The 19,365-nt window shown below is 41.9% G+C and overlaps 2 protein-coding genes across 2 annotated transcripts in view; both read left to right on the forward strand.

Annotated features, from left to right (window-relative positions):
* The first annotated feature begins 1,916 nt into the window (after positions 1 to 1,916).
* Positions 1,917 to 8,258, forward strand: LOC139288059 (tetratricopeptide repeat protein 39C). The gene is made up of 14 exons (XM_070909307.1): positions 1,917 to 2,062; positions 2,810 to 2,858; positions 3,989 to 4,117; positions 4,608 to 4,722; positions 5,596 to 5,956; positions 6,277 to 6,445; positions 6,784 to 6,877; positions 6,977 to 7,084; positions 7,176 to 7,285; positions 7,380 to 7,503; positions 7,613 to 7,710; positions 7,807 to 7,911; positions 8,019 to 8,057; positions 8,169 to 8,258. The coding sequence occupies exons 1-14, from the start codon at positions 1,917 to 1,919 to the stop codon at positions 8,256 to 8,258; spliced, it is 1,737 nt and encodes a 578-aa protein (XP_070765408.1).
* Positions 8,259 to 16,433: 8,175 nt separating this feature from the next.
* The window catches only part of kif1aa (kinesin family member 1Aa), a 32,217-nt gene continuing 29,285 nt past the window's right edge, over positions 16,434 to 19,365 (forward strand). The window contains exon 1 of the mRNA XM_070908865.1: positions 16,434 to 16,539. Within this exon, the coding sequence (XP_070764966.1) occupies positions 16,434 to 16,539 (106 nt within the window). The remainder of the gene's footprint in view (positions 16,540 to 19,365) is intronic.

Here is a 19,365-nt window from a genome sequence, read left to right on the forward strand (position 1 = left end):
TAGGATCCACCTGGTTTGTATAGGGACAGCTTCAGGCTACCAATGAACCAGCCCTGCTCCCAACTGAAGACGGTGGTGAGCACCATTGTGTTGAATGACATGTCAGTTGGCATAATTGCAGGGAGGTCCGTCAGATCTTCTTTACCGAGATCTAAGTGTCCTATCCAGTACAGGAATATGAATAATAATCATTCTCAGACCATTAGAGGAGATGTTTCGTAGCAACTCCACTGAATTTTAGAGATTTGTTGAACAACCAGTAGCCTAACAGCTAATACTGAATTGAGTGTAGTTCCCGGGTCAGTCTAACTGGGCAAATGTAGAAATATTTAATCATTCTTAATGTTATAATAGTTGCACAAACATCCTCTCTAGCCTCTGTGTACACTCATTCTCTCATGTATATCGGCTCTGCATTTCTTATCAAAAATATTTCATCATCCCCAGTCTGCACCTTTATTTACAGTGGACATGAGGATGCAGCTGCCGTGTGTTCACATGAGTGGTTTATTTGTAACAGAGCGGGAGAGGAGAGGGAAGAGGATGAGAAAGTGAGGAGGGGGTAACAGGTGATGACGTGGCAGAGAGGTGAAGCAAGAGAAAGATAAAAAAAATCATAAGGGTGATGCTAGGAAGAAGAGAAAAAAGGTCATACACTGATGAGAGAGAGTGAGAGAGAGAGAGAGAGAGAGGGTGGGGAGAGTGGCATTAGAGGGAATTAATGTGCTCCTATGTTAAAGGTGAACTGGGAGGGATTTGGGGCTGATCACTTCAGTGCGTCATTTGTGCAAAAATGAAGCAGGCTGGTGGTACCAAGCCAAGCTACTGTGTACGGTGCTACTCCTTCATACCTTTCTAACAGCTGGAACTGACAAAACAAGAAGAAGAGTCTGCAGCCATGCTAATGCTAATTACCATTTAATACAAACTACAGCTGAGAGGATGCATCATAAACCAAAGTATATCAAAAAAAAAAGAAACAAATGTAAATATACAGTTTTATTTCATTTGGCAATTTCATGATATGTTTTATTCTATTAACTAATGTTGTGCACATTTCATTCCTTAACACTGTCTTTCATATATTTAATATGTGTGTGGGGGGCAAAGGGTGACGCGTATCTTAGGTCAGAATCCTTTGCACTCAACAATCACAGATCATACCACAGCCTCAACATGCAGGCCTACAGGAAAATGAGCGATGATAACCTATTTAAGAATGATAGAAATCAAGTTTCGCTGCAGCTCACCTGCCTGCCTGCCAGCAGTGTGGCTACAGGCGGCTCATTGGCTGACGGTGGGAGGAGAGGGCTGGGCTCGGAGCCTGTGGGTGCGGAGGGAGTCTGAAGGGATGAAGGCTGACAGGATGCAGCTTCGCCTCAGCGGGCCCCGTCCCTCCATCCTCCCGGCGATGCGCTGTGCGTTATGACGCCAGGCCGTTTGACGGGTGCATTACGTGGGACTGGCAGAGCAGCACAGCAGCCTGGATCCTCGTTATGTAATGCATCGGATGCTGCTGCACGGCGGAGAGTTGCAGGGGGGGAAAGACTGACGAATGGCTGATTTAGTGACAAATAACGATGCGTTGGCTTATGACGGAGAGTACAGACGTCTGCAGTCGGCAAGTACAATGGTGACTGTAAATCGCTGGAGTGCAGTGTGACTGAGCCCGGCTGGGCATCAGTGGCCTATCCCTGAGGTGTACAGACGTCTGGAGCCTGCGGAAGCTGCACAGCTTCTTCTCTTTTTTTTTTGTAGCCGACCAGAGGCGCGTCTCCGTTTAAATTCTAGTCTCCTAGTCTCCTACATCAGTGGAAATAAACCAATGCGGGTTTGTTTCAGAGAAGAAACAGGTTCACATTTTGTTCTCCATCGCACTGGTTTGATCCAACAGCCTCTGAGCGGTGATATAAACAATGGCGGGTCCCGAGCAGTCCCAGCAGCAGCAGCAGGTAGAGGAGAAGGCAGAGCACCTAGATGATGCCGAGATGGCCCTGCAAGGTATTAACATGCTGCTCAACAACGGATTCAAGGAAAGCGACGAGCTCTTCAGGAGATACAGGTAATTATTTCATCGCCATAATAATGTGTTGCAGTATGTCGCATGCCTACAAGCCCAGCCTATAATATCAGCAAGGGTAAAAAAAAAAAAAAAAATCTCCAAGAAAAACGTTACAAGTGGCTGAAACACCATCAAGAGAAATTCTGAGTACAGCATGTACTGCTACTGTACACAGTAACCTGTAATTCAAATAAATGACAGTTCTGGCTGCTTTAAATGCACGTTAAAGCCTGTTGATGAGTGAGTGAGGTTTCTGTCTAGCCTGTTTTACTATTGACAGACTGTGGACCACCTTTTAACAGAGACATGACATGTTATTAACATCTGTGCACCTCGGTTTTGGACACTTGCTTTTTCAAGTAATTAGATTGTTGAGAGTGTGTTTTGGAGGCATTTTGCGTTTTTTATTTTTTGATGGCAAATAATGGGAGGTGGACACCCCATGTCAAACAAACAGATAGTAGTCATCAGTCAAGACAGCTGACCGTGGGGATTGTGGCTGCACCTGCTCTTGCTCCTGAGCATGCTCTGTTTGTGCTGGAAACAGTCACCATCCACGGCTCCTTTCAGTTATGACTCGTTCTCTTTGGTTGTCTGAATGCTGAGACAAGAGGTGTGCCGTCACTATAGGAAGACGAATGGTTGAGATTTTGTTGTAATTACAGTTTTCAAGAAAATTTTCAACTCAGTTTGTTTCTGTTTTGTTCGGTGGTCTCTCAATCTTTCTGCTTCCTGTTCTCTCTTTAGGACCCAGAGCCCGCTGATGAGCTTTGGGGCCAGTTTCGTCAGTTTCCTGGTGAGTTTCCTCTCAGCTTGTGATAAAATGATCAAATATAATGCCAGAGGAAACATCAGTTAGTGTTATGAAATATTTAATATAGTATGATTAATATAATGGATATAGCAGCAGTTAGATTCAAGCCCATTCCTCATTCACAGTTCATGAGGAAAGCACCCATTATCAAGAACCTGGAATAACCCAATCTGTCAAATTGGTTGCATCACTGTCAACACTGGCATCCTCCTCTCCCTTGCTTTTCCATCCATTAACATAATGGACGCATCTTCCTCTCAAGAACGGCATTGCTCTTGCAGAGAAGCACATTACTGTAGCGCTGCGTCCATCACCGATGGGCGAGGGAGATTTTTCCCAGCGTGGTGGTCACACGCACACACTCTGTCGCTGCAACCTCGAGACGACCCTCACACACCATGAGGCCAGAGATGATGTCATCCTCTGTTCCTCAGTGGCTAAATGTCCCTGAAGGCAGTGGGGGTGGTGACATCTGACCATCATGGTGGGCATTAGAGCATGCACAGGGATAGTTCAGTGCAGCATGAATGGAGAAAATGCCTCAGTTAAAGAAAAAACATCAAAATGTGAAACCACAAAAGTCATCGCAAATGTCACTCAAATACCACTAAATGGGTTTTTTTCATTATTATTATTATTTTGTACTTCCTGCTTCATAAATGTGTGATTTTTTTCCCCCTCACTGGTTCAACGTGATCTTAAGAGGTTTCAGCAACATCAGAGCAAAGATTTTCTGATTGTGTTTGCCGTGTAGCATCTTTCCATCTCCAAACACACAGCTGCACAGATGTCACTGTGTTCCTCCATTCATTGTAATGCAGAAAGAGCCCTTTGTCCCTTTTAAGACTATTACATAACACTCCTTCCATCTTATTACAAGATGTTTCTGTTTGTAAGTCAGCTAAAATGATGCAGTTTGACAAGAAAACTCCAAGGCACTCCCTTTTTAAACAATTAAAATGTTGTCATGGCACGGTCATGCTGACGAAGGCTTGATGCTTTGTAGTTTTCTTGTGATTTTTACATGTATCCCTATCCAAAGAGCACCTCAAACAAACTCATTTTAAGCGCTCCTACCCAAACATTTTTTAATACAGTTTGGTGCATTGCAGAATGCCATGATGACATTTGAGGAGGAGAAGATGCAGACGGCCTGTGACGACCTGAGGACCACTGAGAAACTGTGTGAGAGCGACAGCGCCGGAGTCATAGAGACAATCAGAAACAAGATTAAAAAAAGCGTGAGTGAAAAACTATGGACAATTAAGAACATATATGGACTGTTGCATGGCAAGAAGAGACCTATAAACTAAACTCTGATAATAATGCTACTGTTGAAGTTGAGCAGACCTGAAATAAAGTGATATTGATAACACCAATTTACACATTTAGATTTTTCACAAATGTCACAAACCAATAGGATTCCATTGTTGCTGATGTGTCCTAATGTTGCCGCCAGAACAGGCTACTGTTCAGATAACAATGTTTATATCCTCGGCATCAGGCCTAATGACGCAGCCAGCAGTGAGATCATGTCAAACCCACTCACAGATTCAATTAGTTCTTCTGTGAAATGAAATCAACAAAGTGAGTGAGGAGTGTGAGGGCTGTCTAGCACCTCCGGGTCATTCAGGAAACTCTGTGTTACTTTGGCTGCCAGCCTCTGGGGAAAGTTGCAAGGTGCGTGTATATAATCCTTATTGAATGTATGTGTGTGTTTGCGTGTCACAGATGGACTCCCAGAGGTCAGGCGTGGTGGTCGTGGACCGCCTACAGAGACAGATTATTGTGGCCGACTGTCAGGTGTACCTCGCCGTGCTCTCCTTCGTCAAGCAGGAACTTTCAGGTAATCAAATCTCACCCTCAAGCTAAAGAGTGTGAGCTTAAATGTCTCTCATAGCAACCAGTATTTGGGGCTTTATGTCATCATGGTGGGGTATATGACTGCATGTAGACCATAGACTGTATATAAACACATTCTTGTGATATAACTCAAGAACAAGACATGATACAAACAGATAAACAGTGTAGAGCAGATTACCTGATTTTATTTAGGACCACCTCATATTATTACTGCATAGGCAGTAGGCAGCTGAAACGATTAGTTGATCAATCGATCAATTAATTAAGTCAATTTTTCTCTGTTTACTATCCTTGTGAATTGAATATCTTTGGGTCTAGTCTGTTGGTGACTGATGCTTTGAGCTACATGTTAACGTCAGCAGGCTAATATGCTCACAATGACAAAGCTAACATGCTGATGTTAAGCAGGTGTAATGTCTGCCATGTTCACCATCTTAGTTTAGTGTGTTAGTATGCTAACATTTGCTAAGAAGCACTAAAAACACTAACTACAGCTGAGGCTGATGGGAATTAGATTAGCTTTGTGGGTATTTGTTCATAAACCAAAGTACTGAACAAAATGAGATTGGACCTGATGAAAAGTTAAGGGATCACCAAAGTCATTACAATGAATAAATGCACCGAATTTCATGGCAGTCCATCTGACAACATTGCCATCCCCTGGAGCACCACATGCTAGCGTAGCTGAAAAATGAATCAATAGATTAATTGATCGTGACTATGTTCATTAGTTGCAGTTCCATCAATTAGACTAATTAATAGCTGTATTACAGAAAATGATGGTGTTGGTCGTCCACTAGAGCATCTCCATGCAAAACCTCATCAAAAGTATCTTGTTTCTTGTTTCCACTAACAGCTTATATCAAAGGAGGCTGGATTCTTCGTAAGGCGTGGAAAATGTACAACAAGTGCCACAGTGACATCAGCCAGCTCCAGGAGGCCTGTCAGCGGAGGTCCTCTGTCCACCAGGAGTCCCTCTCGACGGACAACGCCAACCACAACGCGCCGGTGGAGAACGCCGTGACGCCCGAGGCCCTGGACCGGCTCAAGGGCTCCGTCAGCTTCGGCTACGGCCTCTTCCACCTGTGCATCTCCATGGTACCGCCACACCTGCTCAAGATTATCAACCTGCTGGGTTTCCCTGGTGACCGTCTCCAGGGCCTGTCCTCCCTTATGTATGCGAGTGAGAGCAAGGACATGAAGGCACCGCTAGCTACGTGAGTAGGCTCTGGTTGTATAATTTTTTTATGTTTTGTTATTTACAATCTGTCAAATGACTGCGTGTAGTGTGATGTGTAATGTGTTGCTCAGAGGGACCAACCCACAGATAATTATCACCAAACTCTGCTCTCCCCTCAGCTCTACGTTTCAGCTCATTGTTTTGGTTTTATAGCCTGAAACTTTACATGTTTTGGTCCGCTCTCACCGGGAGTCTCATCAGCGTTGTTTTCAGCCACAGCAGGCAGCTGTTTTCAGAAGTTTAATACAGATTCCCATTGAGCTTCAGATTCAAAATTTCTCCTGTTGTGTTGCTCAGGTTGGCCCTCTTGTGGTACCATACAGTAGTGCTGCCTTTCTTTGCTCTGGATGGCTCTGATACGCACGAGGGGCTGCTGGAAGCCAAAGCTATTCTGCAGAGAAAGTCGGTGGTTTACCCCAACTCATCCCTCTTCATGTTCTTTAAAGGACGGGTTCAGAGGCTAGAGGTATGTACAGCGGGCTCAGGGTTGGTGATGACACATAAGCCGAACTTTAACAGGCCTATTGAAGCTGTAAATGGTTGATCTGTAATGCTGGATAAAGACATGGGGTTGCAAATATACAGTCTTTTACAGTAGAATCTTCCATCGGCTGGTACAGAAGTCTCTGCACATATACAAAGCACATATAATTAATACGCATGTCAGATTGTCCAGTAACTCACCAACATCTGATCCACCATCCACTTATCTAACTCTCTCATTCAACACATGCATGTAGTGTGTGTGTGTCTTAACATAACTACCGTTACCTGTTGGTGTGTGTGCTCTCTCTCTGTCCCCAGTGCCATATCAACAGTGCTTTGGCCTGTTTCCATGATGCATTAGAGCTTGCATCAGACCAAAGAGAGATCCAGCATGTGTGTCTCTATGAGATTGGTACGTGTTTTCCTCATCAGGTTAGTTGTGACATACTGGCACTTGGCGTCCACTACAGGGAGGGATTCATTTTGTTCTGTGTGCTTGTCTTTGTGTCAGGTTGGTGTAGCATGATAGAGATGAATTTTGAAGATGCGTACAGGTCGTTTGAAAGGCTGAAGAATGAGTCGCGTTGGTCGCAGTGCTACTATGCCTACTTGACCGGAGGTAAGCCTGTCACACACTAACATACGCAACTGACAATACTGCTGGTATGTGCCAATCTGTATTATTTATAGTCTTTTTTGTCGTTCCCCAGTGTGTCAGGGTGCTTCGGGTGACCTGGATGGAGCAAGTGGAGTCTTCAAAGACGTGCAGAAGCTGTTCAAGAGAAAAAACAACCAGATAGAGCAGTTCGCTGTCAAAAGGGTGGGTTTTGCTGCGGATTCAGCCCCGTTTTCCTCTCTTTCGAAAGTCATCGCGTGTGTGTCACAAACGTTTCCTGTCTGATTCCTGTCTGCAGGCTGAGAGACTGAGAAAGACGTCGCCCACCAGAGAGCTGTGCATCCTCGGTGTAATTGAAGTGCTGTACCTGTGGAAAGCGCTTCAGAACTGCTCCTCATCTAAGCTGCAGATAATGAATCAGGGTGAGTGTAACTTTCATGATCCATACCAACACAACCAAGTCAGCTGCAGCTGGATTTCTATGAATTTCATTTCGCCCTGTGTGATAATTTCCTCTTTGTGTTTATTCAGTGTTACAGAGTTTAGATGAAGCTTCGTGCAGAGGCCTGAAACACCTCCTTCTTGGTGCCATTCACAAATGTCATGGAAATATGAGAGATGCTGTGCAGGTATCACTCTACATTGAGCACTGGATGACTTTGCAGTTAATCTACACTTTAAATGTTACTCAAATCGCTCCCTTATCCATTTTATCTGTGATCCAGGCATTCCAGCTGGCTGCTAGAGATGAGTACGGACGACAGATCAACTCATACGTTCAGCCGTACGCCGTCTATGAACTCGGGTGTATACTCCTTGCTAAACCGGAGGTCAGTCCACTGCACACAGATTTGTATTCATTCACATTTTTATTTGGATTGTACTGATGTGACCACGTGCACAGTTATAACCAAGTCTTTTTTATATTGCAATCCAGACAGTGGGAAAGGGGAGATCATTGCTACTTCAAGCCAAGGTAAAATATTTACACAGCGATCATCTAAATTAGAATTAATCTTAATTTCCCAGATAGTTAGAAATGTATTACTCGTTGACATGACATATCTATCTATGTAAAATGTTTTAGGAGGATTTTACCGGCTACGACTTTGAGAACAGGCTTCATGTCCGCATCCATTCAGCCCTGGCTTCTTTGAAGGAAGTAGTGCCTCAGTGACTCCAGGAAGGGAAACTACAATGGCTCAAGCTATGCTCTTGGCTTTTTACACCAAGTTTTAAGCCACTCAAAATAACTGTAGGACATCCCCGTGAACAGAGTCCTGTGTTTTCCATTCTTAAAGGATTTGGGGAGACACACTTGTTTGTCATCTTACCCAGTCAGATTGATATGAAGTGACATCTCTGTGCATTTGGTACAGAGATACTGTATATATGGATATGTGTTCACACTTGCCTAGCACAAAGTATAGAGAAATGGCTGGCCTAGCTATGGCTGACAAATTAAAAACTCCAAAGCTATGATAACGGTATAGACTTGTCTTGTTAGCCAGCAAGCTAGTGAATACATCCACTGGACAAGCCCGGTAGGACAGAACTGTTAAGAAGTTTCTGTTTTATGGCGTGTTCATAAACAGTATAACCTGCATAAATAAGACATCTTTGAGCTTGTTGGAAGGTACATTTTTTTCAATTTTAGGGAGCTAAGCTAGCTGTTTCCCCTTGCTTCCTGTCCTAGCGCTAAGCTAGGCTAAACTCATCCCTGGCCTGTTTCTGAACAAGATGCAGAGAGATGAAATTGATATCAGTCCTTGTCCCTGGGAAAAACAACAAACAAGCATATTTCCCCAAATCTCTAACTGTTCCTTTTAAGTGTTTTCCACACCCAAATGTATTAGCTAGCTAGTAACACTTTTTCCTCATTAACTTGTGTATTTGGAGGACTTCAGTCATGCCTCCCCCTCCCAATTCAACACATAAAAGTAACTTTTTTAATGAGATCATATTTCCCTTAATGGAAACTTTACAATAATAGTAATAAAAGACACAGGTAATAGTGTTTTTCCACATTCTTTAAAAACATGCATTTGAGCATATCACATATAATGAAAGAAAATAAGGTAAAGATTAGTCAAATTTAATATTTGATTTTATATATTCTTATAAAGGACTCCATGGGTTGTTAATTTTTCAGCAGTTATTTCATGAGTAGTGCTTTTCCTAATTAAATTTTCAATATTTTCTTGTCAAATTGCAAATGGGTGTTGAGTCATATCACAAAGGGGCCACTTACTATATTCACAATGGAAATAAAATGACAAACTTGTAATTAGTTACCATGGGAATAGTTAAATAATGCCCCAAAATTTCACTCGTCACCTAAAATCACACGTAGTAACGACTCTCGGCTGCTGTGAGTTAGATATTCACATTCAAGTAGTTAGATATCCTACATTTATAGTAATTGAGAAATCACCACACGATGCCCTAATGATGTGTTTTTATGTGGAAACACCGGGCATTGATCCTGTGCACTATGCATGGTATGGCAGGGTAACAGTGGCTTTAAGACTGTGTTGAAGTCCTGTGTGTCCATCCCTGCAAATATATGAAGGTATTACAATACAGTACACCTGGTACTGTAATGTTACCATTGAAAGGTGCTGCTAAATGTCAGCCTAATAATCATTTATTACGAGTGACTTATTTTAATAGTGTTTTAGTGATACAAGCTTTTGAATTAGTCCATAATAGTGACAAGTTTATTCGTTACATAGCAACAGTTGTACTTTTACAAGTGTCATTTACAGTATGCTACTTTAGTTTGAGTCGTGAACCTACAAATCCTGTGACGGCCAGCAAGATAGACTGCAGTGTTGCCAATCAAGCGGATTCAAAAGTGCGATCTTGAATTGGACAAAGAATAATATTTCTGTGGTAAGAGGGATTTTAACAAATGTTCTCGACACAGTTTTGCACTGTGCGTATGAATTATTCTGTGCAGGGTATTGCGTTGTATTAACGAGCACCCTCGTTAATACAAGAGTTTTTCTCATGCGAGCAATATAAGTAAAAGGAGGGCATCTTACGGTCATTTACAAAGGCTTTTTAACAATGACTATCTGTGTTTTTCATTCCATGTTCAAGGTTGTGGACATATAGATTTGTTTTGCTCTCATTAAGCCAGTTAGACAAAGCCAGTCATCCCCCTGTGGCTGTGATGGATGTAAACTGTGGTAAATGTTGAGGTGACCACTGTGCAAGTGGTCTGTGCGGTGCAAGTGACGTAAATGTCAGTAACCTACCTGCTGTACCAAATACTTCTGTCACTGAAAGAATTCTTTCCTTTTGTCATGATATTTTGTTGAAACTGAGATCAGGATGATGGCGTTCCAATATGTCACTGAACTCTACAATAAACCGTTCTCCATTAATACAGACAAACGTGGGGTGTTTTTCTTTGCCTCTGAGTTATTTCCTGTTGAAATTGCACTTAATATCATAACAGTTGATGTTATGTGGAGTGTGTCAGGCTGGACATGATAATGTGCAGGAATTCACCAAAAGAGAACCAAAGGTAATGTGTTGATGCGTTGATGTAAACTGATCTACCTCTGCTCTGTCGTTCCAAATCAGTTTTCTATGCCAGGAAGATGCCACAGAGAGAAATTAGTCAAATTAAAGTATTTGCCCTGGAGCCACTGCGAGACAGTGAAGGAGGTTTGCAAAGACACCACTGACAAGGGGGTGATGTGCCAACCAAACCAGTTGCCAAGAGAGTTGACAAATTCTTTTGACATGAAAGCAAAGCTTGCAGGCAGTCATCACTATGGTTCTGATGTGACATTGACATGAGTCAGACAGAGCTTTAATGTACCTTTTTAATTATGATTTAAGGCTGTTGTGGTTCTTTTTTAATGCATCTGTCAAAAGTTCATTTATTTTTTATTCCAGCAGGGGGCGCTCATCTCACAGGCAGCATCCAGGATGTGACGTACTGTATTTTCCCACACCTTGACAATGATGACAGCAAGACTGACATCACAAACATAATACAAGCTAGATGAGAATACCCAATGGTAGAAAGTAACTAAGTACATTTACTCAAGTGCTGCACTGTTGAGGTATTTGTACTTTTCTTTAATATTTCCATTTTATACAAGTTTATACTTCTACTGCACTACATTTTAGAGGATCCTCTGCACGTCCCGAACTCAGCAAATCATAATAGGGAGAGTGTGTGAGTGTGTGTTTGTATTGCGTCCAATATCATTCACTAAACTAGACTATTAAAACTAGAATATCAAAATTGGATGAAATATGATTAGGTTATTATTGGTTAACTGCTGCATGTCATTGTCCATCCACTGGTTACTATTGCATTAATGTAATGTGTAAACAGAATTCACCATTTTATTCTTTTAATCTTTTCCAATCAAAATGAGGAGCTTCTTTAACTGAGCCTGAGAGGAGGAGTGATCTATCATTCAGTGGATTATATTTATAATTCAATTATATTATTGTCCCTGTTGTTTCCATGTTGAATGTGATTAGGGTGGGAGTTCAATGTGCTCCAATACACACCAAGAGCGCCTCTTTAAGAAAACATGTCTCTCACACTAGGCTCAAGGCAACAGCTCACTCAGCCAATAAATTATTCAGGCTCCTGTGCCACTGAATTTAGACATGGCAGAGCAGAGCTGGAAGGCTGGAAGGGGCAGAAACAATACCACCACTCCTCCTGCAGCTTCCTTTAGTGGACGCTAGTGCTCCTAAATAATCAAAAGACATTACCTTTTTACGCTCACTTATAAAACTGAGCCTTCAGCCTGGCCTACTTCACTTTAAAACAGGGAGGAAGAGTGTAGACGTGGTACATTGTCTAGTATGTGGTGATTAATGCGAGTGACATCATCCTTCTTTATCTGTTGTGATTCACTCACTTCTAATGTTTTACTGTGTGACGTTGATAGACCGTGGCTACACTTCAAAGCAGGAGGCTATATTCTTTCTTTGCGCGGATTAGACCTTGAAATCTTAATGTTGATGAATTAAATAAAGCAATTGCATCAGACAAAAGTGGAGGAGACAGAGGGGGCCCAGGAGAGATGTTACACATCAAGCAAGAGTGTCCGTGAGAAAAAGAGAGAGAGCAGTAGGAACGGTAGGACTGTGCAAAGAGCAAGGTCAGAAAACACAATTGCATTATGTTTCACTCAGGCTGAAACCTGAGCAGCCAAAGTATCCTACCACCAGATAGTTCCTGTTTACAACCCTTTATTGCTGCTAATCCTCATGCAACTGTAGTTTATCTTAATACCAGCATGCCATAATATCCATAAGCCTATTCACATTCTGGGTGGAAATTGATTTCAACTAATAGGTGGAATACTTTAACATACAGTATAGGCAGAATCCAGACTGCATTGTACTGTTTTACCTGCATTGTACTCTTTTACCTTGTAGAGCTGTTTGGCGATGATAGTGAAAAGAAAGTGTATTGATCTGTGTAACCATTACTACAATCCTGTAGTGTGCAGGTCAGGTCCCTGGCACAAGGATATATTGACATTATTAGGCCCGGCGCTGTCATCTCACCAATCAGCACAATGACTGTCTAAGAGCTTCGCCACAAGAATATCTCTCCAGGCGTAGCATTTCATCTGTGTCTGTTTACACTCTATTCTTATTCGGTCTAACGTTTACACAGGCTGAACTACAAATATTGATATTTTTCTCTCTGGCTAAATAGAGGTCCCATTATAAGATAAATAAATAAAAAATCCCCCTTAATTAATCATCAACATAAGTTCCTGTTTAAACTGTGTATAAATTCAAATTATGCTGATATTTAAATGTCACATTGATCTTTGTAAGAGATGCTACAGGAGGTACAGATATTTGTTTCAAATGCAGCTCAGTAGCATTTAAAGCCTTTAAGAGAATTGTACATTACATTTCTACTAATTTGCATCATGTGCACTTCTATTCCAAGGCCGAGTCCAACACACCGCTCCCCTTCAATTTTGATTAGACAGCAAAAATAAAATCTCTTTAAAAAGTGTTTGCAAGTATTTGAATTGGTGATATTTTTTCATTCATTCTTTGGTCTAAAATAAGTAAACTTTAAATATATTTAGTCTAGAAATACTCAAATCTGCCTATAAAATACTGTTATGTGTTACTTTTCTAAATTGTTGAACGTTAATGTCCCCCAGGTTGCTAAAATCCCCAAATTCACACAAAAAATAGGCATTTTGACATGTGTTTGTAGTAACAGCTCATGAGCTACCAGGCTCTGCCGAGACAGTGTGACATGTCACAGTAGGAAAAGCACAGGTGTAAATAATACATTTAACGATGGCTGAATTCCATTTAGCTACTTCAGTTTAAGGGTCCTGGTATTGCAGCATGCTGGGACACTTGAATAGAACAGAGCCATGGTTAATGATATTAGGAACACATGTACTTTCCTACTATGACAAGTCAACACGTCTGCTGTGAAAAAGAGCTTAATGTTTACCATTTAACTTTCAGAACGTGCTGCAGTAGACGGAGGGTGTAGGCACACAACTGGCTGAAAAAGCCTTCAAACTGCAATGCAGACATCCCACATCCCTTCAGAGAGAGGCATGCAGGAACACCACATTTGCAAAGGAAACATGATGATATTTCTGCTACAGTATAATCCTGTTTCTGTGGCCAGGCTCTGCTGCGAGATGCTACATGGCGTGCTTCTCTGAGCAGGCAGTGTCCATGGTGCGGAGACCTGCTTTGTGCCAGTTTGTCTCCTCTCAGCTTGGTGTCCCTGGCCTGACCTACTAAACCCTATTCATAACAAATGCGGGTTTGTGCTCCTATTGTCCCCTGCATTTAAAACAGTCCTGTGAGTAAACTTGGCTGCTTTACCCCTTTAGAAACATTATTGCATCCCTGCTATCTTCTGTTTCTAACTTTAAATAAAAAGTATAACACAGCAGCAGTTTTTATGTGAGGTGTTTTAAGAGGGATACTAATCCTGCTCCCTGTCTTTCTCCCTAGCCTCCCCCTCCCCTCCCTCCCTCCTCCCTCTCTCTTCCCACTACTGCATTGATGCTGTTACCTCCCTCAGTGGTGATGTCACCGGCTCAGTGGAGCTCGAGCATCCTTACCAAAGACAGGGAGACAACAGAGCCATTTTGACCGCTTTGGAGTGTGGAGAAGCGGCCGACCATCCAAAGAACCGACCGGCCACCTTCCTTCCTCGGTCCCCGACTGGCAAGGCAGGGCAGAGGGGGGTGGGTTGGTGGGTTAGTCTACAAGACACCGTCGGCGGTACCCTCAGCCCTTCCCGTTTTCATGGAGAGGAGAGGCTGTTAGCAGGGGCAGTGCCAGACCTGGAGGAGAGACCGACGGAGGTTGAAGCAGCTACGGAGCTGGATAATAAAGGTAGACGAGCACGACAAACGGTCCGTACACGGGAGCAAGACGTTGTCGGCACTGCGGAGGTACGTTTACCTGTTGTTGTTGTTGTTTTTTTTTAATTTTATTTATTAAATCTTTCCACCGACCCCCCGGTAATGCAGTTTTAATGACACAGTCTTTATTTACTTAGTGTTAAATCTCCTGGGAAGAGAGATGGGCACAGGGTGCGGCCATTGAAGGAGGCTGTCAATGTCGGAAAGATAACGTTAGTATAGAGACATTAAAGCTGCTCCCTAACACAGCACATGTAGGCTACTGTCACGCTATTTTATTGCTTATATTGTTTGATAAAATGTCTTTTAATTGGAGTGAGCGGGGCGACGGGAAGAAATGCCCTGTCATTGAGCGAAAGGTAAACTACGAGTTGCCGTAACTGCTAATAGAAGAGATGCTAGGCTATATCACAAGCTCTGAAAATGACGCAAGAAGTATAGTATTTTTCCCCAGTTATTACAGTAATTAATAATCAGTGTTAGCCGAACAAAATATGGGCCTTAAGCCAGCGTTGACCTGTGGTTTATGGCTCTGCTGTCATGCTAGAAAGCTACCAATTCAGTATTATTTTTTTATGAGCGGTAAGGTCAAACTGTATCAAACTGTCGTCATGCTCAAATATGCTACACACCAGCACCAGCATGGTATATTACATTAGTCTTTGTCACCGGGAAAATGGTGGCCGCCCAGCTGAGCTGCACCATCAGCTGATTGGTCTGAGCATCTGTATGAGAAGATTATGGATGTTGATGGGGGAGAAGAAAAAAAGAAGCAGATTTCATTTTTTTGTTGTTGTTGTACTTTTAAGTATTGCTTTTTACACAAGATATTCTGTTGCAGTGGGTGAACATGGGATAAGCATGTGGATTTCATCTTCATCACTTCAGTTCAGATGTCAAAACAACATTGACTTTGATGTTGAATCTTCTATGTTGTTCAGTCCATTTTATTTATTAATCCCAATTTGTCCTCAGTGTACTTAAACGGCTGCACCGCAAAAAGCCAAAATGCTGTTTTTCCCAGTGGAACAACATTACTCGTACGCATCTCACAAATGAATCCGTTTAGGTGTCAGCTGTGGAGGATGTACCAGGAAGCAGGGTGACACAGCAAATTTACAACACTCAATTATGATGTCAGACATCTGAGTCACAAACCTTAGGAACATACTCTTAATATTGACCCAACGTTATCCCAAATCTTGGGCATAAATTAAGTTAAAGAAATTACGTTCTCTTATTAATAAGGTATGAATTATGATTATTCTCTAATATTCACAGTTAGACTTGAGCCGTGCAGTGAAAGCTAATTGTATCATATTGCTCACTGTTAAAGCTTATTGATGAAAACATTAAATGATCGTAATTTGATCGCCTCGGATGATGAGTCATGGTTGCTCTTGATACACCCACGATGCCACCACACACACACTAAAATCACACAGTGATTTTATGTTCATATTTAGTCTTTTAGGAGGACGGGTATGACGAGTTACGAGTTTCATGAAACCGGGCTGCTGAATGGAGCCAGACCCTGGATTTGTGGCCGGTTTCAGTGCCATTGTCATCCAGGGAAATATCCTGACATTTAGCTGCTGCTGCACTTCTTTTGTTACTGCTAGCTTTATTATCCATCTCCCGTGGCTGTAGCTGACCATGCATGGTCTTTTCATGTTACAGCCACAGAGCCCTGCCCTCCTCTATTGTGCTGATCACGTCAACCATAAGGTGTAATATTCGGCCTCACAGTTTTTAACACAAATGTAAAAATAAGACCTTAGTTTTGTAATATAGCATAACGTAACACATGCCAAAAAAGGTCTGTTGTCTGTTGAATTATATGAATTAGGATTCACACTCTGCTCCCTTCTACAGACCTGCAGGCCCTACACCTGGGCACTAAAGAAGGCACCCCAAGGTGCTAGGAAGAAAGCACCATGGCAGGGGCCTCTGTGAAGGTGGCGGTGCGTGTCCGCCCCTTCAATTCAAGGGAGATCGGGAAAGACAGCAAATGCATCATTCAGATGTCTGGAAACACCACCAGTAAGTACTTTGTACAACAATTGTGTGGTTTGTGTACTTGTTCTGTTTTATGTTTTCATTGTCTTAAATGTTGGATCAATTAGATAGATTGTATGGGCATCAGAAGTGTAGAAAGTGGTTGGCAGAAGGCATCCAGCCAGATGTGAGCTTGAACTGGGGGATCCTTCTTCAACCCTAAGGCACGGGTTCAGGCTTTTCTGAGCTATTGCTGACCCTGACCTCTGACCTCTCTGTGCGAGAGGATTACGGAAAAGATAAATTCCCCCTGCATAGTACCAGGGGTGATCATGTAAATCTCCCGTAAACAAGCAAGACCTATTCCAAGACATATGAGCAAGAAACTTATTTTGAATCAGCTATATTTTCAGAGGCGGGTTCTTGAGATACTGTAGGAGTTAATTTGAATCTACCTATAGAGAAAATGTCATCTTGTTGAGCTTGTCTGCAAGATTGACGACTGTCCAATGACTACAGGGCCAATCTTTTCAGTTACTTAATGGAGCGAGCAGTAGAGCAGTTGTCAAAATGAAATCACTTGCTCAGGAAATCTCTTGACCATGATGTAGGTGACATAATCTCCTGCATATTTGACTTAATTTATCAACACAAGGCCTGTTATTTGTTTATGTGGCCACATTAAGCCAGATGCTTAATCAACATTTTATAATTCATCTTTCTGGTCAAATCTGCCACTAATGCAAATATGCATGGCAGATATATTTGGAAGAAACAGAAGGATTTTGTCCATATAGAATAACCCTAATAAACAGTGTCACTTATTGTGTACTCGTATCTAACTAGAGTAAAGTTTTCTGTTTTTGTGGCCAAATGTTGTACGCTTTTTAAGCACATAGTTCAGAGCACCCCACATTCCTTGGGTTATAGAGTGCACAGAGTGAGGACTCTGGTGGAGAGGAGACTGGAAAGATACTCGATACGTAGTCTGCTTAGCAAGGTAAAGCCATTTGTCAATAATGAATGAGGCTTCCTGAAATATTTACCGTTTGGCCTAATTTAGCCATCTCCCCCCTCCTTCCTCATGTCATGGGTGACTAGACAACAAGCTGGGTGGCTTTTTTGGGCCGTCATATTTCAACTGTGTGATTTGTTGCATTTTGTGACGTAGTTACCTGCTAGACTAGATACTTTGAATCTTCACAAAATGTCAAATTAAGAGAATCAAGGATTTCACAGCATGACGGTGACTACATACCTACAGTAAGAGTGGTGTTATTGCTTTGGCACATAGCTCCTTCTTCTGTCTCTACAGCAGTGGACAATGACCTTTTTGCTGTCAGCAGGGTCTCTTTTAGCAGTGTAAACCTAGATCAGATACTCTAGTCCACAGGAAATATATTTACAGTGTGGATACCAATGAAATGTCCTTGGGGATGTCCTGTTTGATTTATCTGTGAATTTGATTGCTAATCACGCAAAGCCTGTTTATTGTTTTTAATTAAGCAAGTTATCCAAGTACATGTGACTTGAAAATACTTGAATTTTAGTGAATTTTGCTGGCATGCCTCCATGATAATCAGTATGGTGTTTATTTGTTCTTGTTTATTTGTTCTGCTTATTGACTGCAATACTCACTACTCGAGTTTGTTTGGAGACCCCCTGAGAGAACCCAACATAGTGCTTTTACAGTACAAACTGTGCTGTGGCTCATTTAACAACATCAATCAGGCTGTAGGCATTGTATAACATATACCATTGATTACTCCTCCATTAAAAAGATGGGGAGCCAAACATTTACAGCTAAAAAAAATTTAATGTACTTGGCTGCTTCTGGTGTTTGTTTTTCAGAAATGTAGGTTTTTGAGATGTATTGATTACAGTCACACCAGAAATAGATATGCCCTCTAATATAAGTAACACAAGAATGTGCAAAAGATCACTTGACCACTTTACGGATAAAAGCAGGTCTACATGAAAAGATTTTTGTCAGTTCTAAGTCACAATTCTGTTCAATCAATCTACATTAAAATCCAGAAATTATTTTTACCAATAAGTCAGCAGGACTAGAAACCTTCTTGTTGTTTTGGACCTACATCGGAAGACAAAGCAGCGTTCAGTGAGAATACAGGTCTTTCAGCAGAGCAGATTGTTCTCTTCCAAACTGAGTCAATGGCTCTGGATGTGGACTGGAGGATGTGAGCAGACTGATGTCATGAAAAAGCCCATTGGTTGCAGTGTCTGGAGGGGGTACAGAGGCTGGGTATAAATGCCCCCTTGTCTTTTTGTAGTCTGGGCTGAGGAAAGGAAGAAGAGGAAGGAGTTGTGGGGTTTTTTGTGTGTGTCTCGCTCTCTGCTTTGTGCTCTCTGACACTCATGTGTGGGTCAATAGCTCGGTTCCCACAAAGCAGGAGAATGGCAGTAATCTTGTTGGTTGAGAGATCTTCCCTCCCACGCTGACCTTAATTAAGATGCAAGGGACAGACCTGAAGGAAAAATACGTCTCTCTTTAGAAAGCTATTGGCTGCATATACTTGGTGGATAGATTTAGATTTATATTGCAGCAAAAAATATGTAGAACTAAGACATTTCACTACTGGACTGACTCAAAACTATTAGAAGTCTTGGTATTGTCTATAAAGGTAAATGATGATATCCCCCGGCAAATGTATGTTGTGGTATATTCGGTATATGTGTTTGATGTGGACATGCCCCTGTAAACAAATTCCTGCAAATCTAATTTATTTTAGGCACAGTTGAGTAGATTCATGCCGCTTCTTTTAATTTTTAGCAGACCTCATTAGCATAAAGTTTACTGCTCCATAATGCTAATTTGGCACAACATAAAGCTGCAGACAACAAACCACCTAC

Source organism: Enoplosus armatus, chromosome 7 (assembly GCF_043641665.1).
Source record: "Enoplosus armatus isolate fEnoArm2 chromosome 7, fEnoArm2.hap1, whole genome shotgun sequence".
Lineage (NCBI taxonomy): Eukaryota > Metazoa > Chordata > Actinopteri > Centrarchiformes > Enoplosidae > Enoplosus > Enoplosus armatus.

What these genes read in the sequence shown, in the direction of transcription:
- LOC139288059 (XM_070909307.1), top strand. Translation starts at nt 1,917, where the DNA reads ATGGCGGGTCCCGAGCAGTCCCAGCAGCAGCAGCAGGTAGAGGAGAAG. An exon ending in ATGAAGGCACCGCTAGCTAC is followed by an intron (nt 5,957 to 6,276) that starts GTGAGTAGGCTC and finishes TGTGTTGCTCAG; the next exon opens with GTTGGCCCTCTTGTGGTACC. An exon ending in GACGGGTTCAGAGGCTAGAG is followed by an intron (nt 6,446 to 6,783) that starts GTATGTACAGCG and finishes CTCTGTCCCCAG; the next exon opens with TGCCATATCAACAGTGCTTT.